This window comes from Podarcis muralis, chromosome 2 (assembly GCF_964188315.1).
Source record: "Podarcis muralis chromosome 2, rPodMur119.hap1.1, whole genome shotgun sequence".
In the NCBI taxonomy this organism is placed as follows: domain Eukaryota; kingdom Metazoa; phylum Chordata; class Lepidosauria; order Squamata; family Lacertidae; genus Podarcis; species Podarcis muralis.
Genome location: NC_135656.1, coordinates 124,354,326 through 124,360,325, shown reverse-complemented (window position 1 = coordinate 124,360,325; position 6,000 = coordinate 124,354,326). Strand labels below are relative to the sequence as shown.

At 37.8% G+C, this 6,000-nt stretch overlaps 1 protein-coding gene across 1 annotated transcript in view; it reads left to right on the top strand.

The window, feature by feature from the left end:
- Positions 1 to 824: 824 nt before the first annotated feature.
- Positions 825 to 6,000, top strand: part of LOC144326680 (uncharacterized) — an 87,782-nt gene continuing 82,606 nt past the window's right edge. The window contains exons 1-2 of the mRNA XM_077923421.1: positions 825 to 1,148; positions 5,598 to 5,667. Of these exons, the coding sequence (XP_077779547.1) occupies positions 1,139 to 1,148; positions 5,598 to 5,667 (80 nt within the window). The 5' untranslated portion in view covers positions 825 to 1,138. The remainder of the gene's footprint in view (positions 1,149 to 5,597; positions 5,668 to 6,000) is intronic.

Genomic DNA, 6,000 nt, shown 5'->3' with positions numbered 1-6,000 from the left:
ATCTCCGGTGGTGGGTCTGCCTTGGCTTCTCCCTCCTGCCCAGAAATCTGCCACTCCTTCAAGTCGACCAGAGAGAGAGAGAGAGTTGTCCCTGATGGTGGGGTTTTTTCCCACTGATTCCCCCACCTTTCCCCCCATGGAAGCTCAATCCTCTCCCCACTGATCCTCTCAAGCTACTGCATTGATGGCTGTGGGCTGCATTATACCAAGTCAAACCGTTGGTCCACCTTGGAGAGCAGAAGAGAGAAAAAGGTGGAAGGTCCTGAGAGGGAGGAGGGAGGAGGAGGCCTTCTCCAAAGCAGCTCTTTGCTTCTGGAAGCCCCGCCCAGGAAGTAGCCAGATACCTCTTCCTCTCTCTCAGGCTCCCTTTCTTAAGTATTTCTTCTTCTTTTTTAAATAAATTTTTATTAAGTTTTCCATCATAATAACACAAACCACAAAGCAAAATGATACACAAAAACAAACAAACAAAAAAGGGGGGAGGAAAAAAAAGAAAGGAAAGGGGGAACAATAAACAAATATACAATAAAAACAAACGTAATTCTTCCCAAATCCAACTTTTTAAACATCTTAATTGACTTCCTCAAGTCCCTCCCTTCTGAGTTTCCTTGTAATTTAACAGTAACAGCTTTCCAATATCCTTATTAGACTAAAACAATTTCCAATTATAGTCATCTTATTCACTTTTCTTAACATTCTAAATCCTATTTATTTAATTATAACTTAACTTATCCTAGGCCTATTTGTTTCTTTCAAGTAATTTCTAATTTTTTATACAATACAATAACAATATTTGTTCAAATTGTCCTTAAATTTCCTCCAGTCCTCTTGAAACTCCTCTTCTTTCTGGTCGTGGATTCTTCCAGTCAGGTCAGCTAGCTCCAAAAAGTCCATCATCTTCATCTGCCAATCTTCCACTGTTGGTAGTTCTTGTGTTTTCCAATTTTTAGCAAGTAATATTCGAGCGTTCGTTGTGGCATACAGAAATAATTTAACATCTTTCTTGGGCAATTCTAAACCTGTTATTCCAAGGAGAAAGGCCTCTGGTTTCTTAATAAATGAATATTTCAACATTTTTTTTCAGTTCGTTATATATCTTCTCCCAGAAGTCTTTCACCTTGGGACAAGTCCACCACATATGGAAAAAAGTACCTTCTTTTTCTTTACATTTCCAACAAAGGTTATCACTTTTGTGATAAATCTTTGCTAGTTTTACAGGGGTCAAGTACCATCTATACATCATCTTCATAATGTTTTCCTTTAACATCGTACATGCAGCAAACTTAACCCCTTTCCTCCATAGCCTCTCCCAGTCCTCCATCATTATGTTATGTCCCACATCCCTTGCCCAATCAATCATAACCGATTTAACTTGTTCATCCTTTGTATGCCACTCCAACAACAAACTGTACATTTTAGACATATTCTTATCATTAGTATCTAACAACTCCGTTTCCAATTTGGTTTTTTCTGTTGCAAAACCATTTCTCTTATCCATCTTCTATAATTCGTTAATTTGATAATATTGCAACCAATTCACTTTATCTTTAATTTGTTCAAAAGGTTTTAATTTAAAGCCTTCCTGATTCTCTAACAACAAATCTGAATACCTCCACCATTTGTTTTCCATATTTAACTTTTTTTGGGCCTGTGCTTCCATTGGTGAAATCCATTTTGGTGTTTTTCTTACTAAGAGTCTAGTCCATACATTGTATAATGCCTTTCTAATTACATGATTCTTAAAACCACTGTGGGCCTTTACCTTGTCATACCATAGCTATGCATGCCATCCAAAACGATTACCCAATCCCTCCAAGTCTAACACATCGTCATTCTCTAAATGAATCCAATCCTTGATCCAGCAGAATGCGGCAGCTTCAAAGTATATCTTCAAATCTGGTAGGGAAAAGCCCCCTCTTTCTTTTATATCTGTAAGTAATTTATATTTAATTCTAGGTTTTTTCCCCTGCCAGATAAATTTAGACAATGCCTTCTGCCATTCTTTAAAACATTTAACATTATCAATGATTGGTAAAACTTGAAATAAAAACAGCATCTTCGGCAATACATTCATCTTAACCACCGATATTCGGCCAATCAATGAAAGTTTTAGGTTTGACCATATCTCAAGATCTCTCTTGATTTCATTCCATAATTTTTCATAGTTATCTTTGTAAAGATTCAAACTCTTTACCGATAAGTTCACACCCAAATATTTAACTTTTTCACAGAAACAAGGCCTGTCCTTTCAAAAAGGTTTTTTCTTTCCTCATTATCTAAGTTTTTTCCCTAAAACTTTGGTTTTTAATTTAAATCCTGCTACCTGCCCAAACTCTTGAATCAGCTCCAGTGCTTTTACTGCACTGGTTTCTGGATCTTGTAAAGTTAAAACCAAGTCATCAGCAAAGGCTTTTAATTTATATTGCTTGGATCCTACTACAATGCCTTTAACCTCCTCCTCTTTCCTCAACATGTTTAGCAAAACCTCCAGAACAGAAATAAATAGCAGAGGGGAAAGTGGGCACCCTTGCCTGGTTCCTTTCTCAATTCTGATTTCCTCTGAGACCACATTATTAACTTTGATTTTTGGTTTTTGTTCAAAATAGATCGCATTGATACCATTTAAAAATTCCTGGCCAACCTCAATTCTTTCTAGGTTTTTCATCATAAATAACCAAGACACATTATCAAAGGCTTTTTCAGCATCAGTAAACATTAACATTGCTTTACAATTTCTTTTCACTTCCAACCTTTCTATTATATCAATTATATTTCTAATGTTATCTTTCATATGTCTCCCAGGCAGAAATCCTGCCTGGTTCTTATGTATATAATTTGATAGAACCTTTTTTAATCTATTGGCCAAAATGTTTGCGAAGATTTTATAGTCCACATTAAGCAATGAGATTGGTCTATAATTTTTTACATCAGATCTATCTTGGTCTATTTTTGGAATCAGAGTGATAAATGCATCTTTCCAGGTTTCGGGAGCTTTGTCCCCTCTTAAAATCTTATTACACACATCTGCCAATGGTTGAATTAGCCAATCTTTCAATATTTTATAATATTTTTGCAGAAAGACCATCCGGTCCCAGGGCTTTGCCTAACTGCATCTTATTTATTGCCATCTCAACCTGTCTTGTGATCATGCCATCTAGTAGGAACCTTTTATCCTCGGGAATTTTCTGCATTTCATTCGCCGCAAGAAATTGCTCAATTTTATCCTTATCTTCTTTACCTTTTTTATACAGCTGTTTAAAGTATTTCTGAAAACATTTTCTTATATCTGCAGGGTTTTCCATAGATTTTCCATCAGATACAATGTTTGTAATAGTACTTTGCTTCTGTCTCTTTTTTAATTGCCAAGCCAACAATTTCCCACATTTATTCGCAGATTCAAATTTTTTCTGTTTCATCATTTTAATTTTCCATTCTATTTCCTGGTTAATAATTTGAGAAAATTGAATCGGCAATGCTTTAATTTCTTTTGGAATCTGTTGACTCTTTGGCATTAATCTTAAACTCTTCTCTTTGTCTTTTATTTGAGACAGAATTTTCTCTTTTTTCTCATTCTGTATCTTTTCCCTTATCGAATTCTGTTGTATGAGGAAACCTCTCATTACTGCCTTACTTGCATCCCAAATGACTCTTGTTTCAACCTCTGTGTTCATATTTAGTTCAAAATAATATTTAAGAGTCTTTTGGGCCTTACTAATCATCTGTTCATTCCTCAACAACTCATCATTCATCCTCCATCTAAAGGAACCCTGCAGGTATAATTTCATCTGCAAAACCACTGCATTATGATCTGAGCAAGTCTTAGGGCAAATTTCTGTTTTAGTAACCTTGGGAACCAAATCTCTGGATATCCACAAATAGTCGATTCGGGAGAAAGATTGATTTGAATTTGATAAAAAAGTGAAATCTCTCTCCATTGGATTTCGTAGCCTCCATATATCCCACAAATCGTATTTATCAATCATATCAAAGAAAATCTTTGGTAGTCTGCCGGAACTTGGATTTTTCTGGCCCTGTGTTTTATCCATTAATGCTGATGCTACTCCATTCAGGTCTCCCATTAAAATCAATTTGTAATCCATGAGTTTTAAGTCCAGATTCTTAAAAAATTCCACTTTGCCATCATTTGGTGCATAAATTCCCAGCAAAAGAAATTTATCGCCTTGTGGCGTAATTTCAACTGCCGTGTACCTCCCTTCCTCATCTTTAAACAACAATTTGGGGTTCCATTTTTCTTTAACATAAAAAAACACACCTCTTTTTTTTACTTTGTCGGATGAAATAAATTCCTGCTCAAGTTTCTTATTTTGGAGAATTTTCCTATGAAGCCTTGTAACATGTGTTTCTTGTAGACAAATTATGTCCAAATTCTGTCTTGCCAGTACGTGATAAACTTGATTCTTCTTAAAACGCGAATTTAGACCATTCACATTCCAGGAGTAGATTTTCAAAGACATCCTGATTTGTTAGGGGCCCACTGCCCCTGCTCCTAATGAAGAAGAACTTTCCAGTCCAAGCTCTTTTGCGTTTTTCTCCAAAAATCTTTCTTTCTCTCCGACAGTTGTTATTCTTTGTTTCCTTCCTTGAAATTTAAAAGATAATCCTTTCCACTGCATGGTTAATCGGTGGTGCTGGTGGTGCTGATGATGTATATATACCAATCCAGGAATGTGGGAGGATGCTATAGAAAGGCTTTCAGGGTTTATATATAAGTATATCCTGAAGGCATTTCTATTACTTTTATTTATTGTAGGCAATGTCAGAGTGAGATACGATCTATCAGCATCCAAAGATCCATAATCCGTCCCAGTCTGGGGCATTTCCATGATAGACAATACCTGTGGCTGGAGGCTCTACACTCAGCGCTGTGCATCTGCAGGCCTGGAATTGCCAGTATTACAGGAGCTTGCCAAAATTAGAGACTGTATCAGTTACAGATAGGTAGCCGTGTTGGTCTGCCATAGTCTCTATAAAAAAATTCCTTCCAGTAGCACCTTAAAGACCAACTAAGTTAGTTCTTGGTATGAGCTTTCGTGTGCATGCAGCTATCCCAGCTATCTGCCTATCTCCCATTCCCACCACCCTTCTGAGTAATACCCCTCCCCACCTTCTCACTATATAGAAGGATCTGGCAACTTCTGTTTCAGTGTATCTGAAGAAGTGTGCATGCACACGAAAGCTCATACCAAGAACTAACTTAGTTGGTCTTTAAGGTGCTACTGGAAGGAATTTTTTTATAGAGACTGTATGTGAGTGAGAGTTTGCGTGTGGGATGATCGTTTACAGCAACCGTGTAATTTTCTCCATCCGTAACTTTTCATGAGCCGATATTGCGGTAGGAATTCCAAAATAACTATGCAAAACCTACAAAGAGGCTCTCAGGATAATGGAGATTGCGAGTCTTCCTGCTCCACAGTCCACATCCTCAGCCTGCAGCCCACAAATGCTGAGACCATAAACCTTTTATAAGCTCCTAACGGGACATCAGCTACTTTGTTATACTTTCTTCAACACATGAATATTTTTGAATACTTTTCCAGTGACGTAAATAGCACTTCGGTTTTACTTATTCTGCACAGGAGAGACACTGATCTGCAAGTCTGAGCTCAACTCCTTCCTTGAAACAGAAAAATACAGAGACTTTGAAAGGTATGTCGTTCCTCTTGCCTGGGAGACTGTATCTTTGTAGGTCTCGTTTCAGTTTGCGGGAACATGAGAAAAGTCCTGCTGGATTAGGATCAGGGCCCACCTCGTCCATCATCCTCTTCTCACAAGGACCAGCCAAGGAGAACCCCCCCCAGCAGGGCCAACAACTGTCTTCCCTCTCAGGACTCCCAGCCCCTGGGATTCAGATGAATAATTCCTCTGTAGAGGAGGGGGACTAATAGCTGGGAACTGAAGGAGTGCTACTGAAATGGTGGGTGGTTCTGAGAAGGTGGACACAATGGAGCAGCCTCAGGAAGTAAATGGTGCAGGATTAGG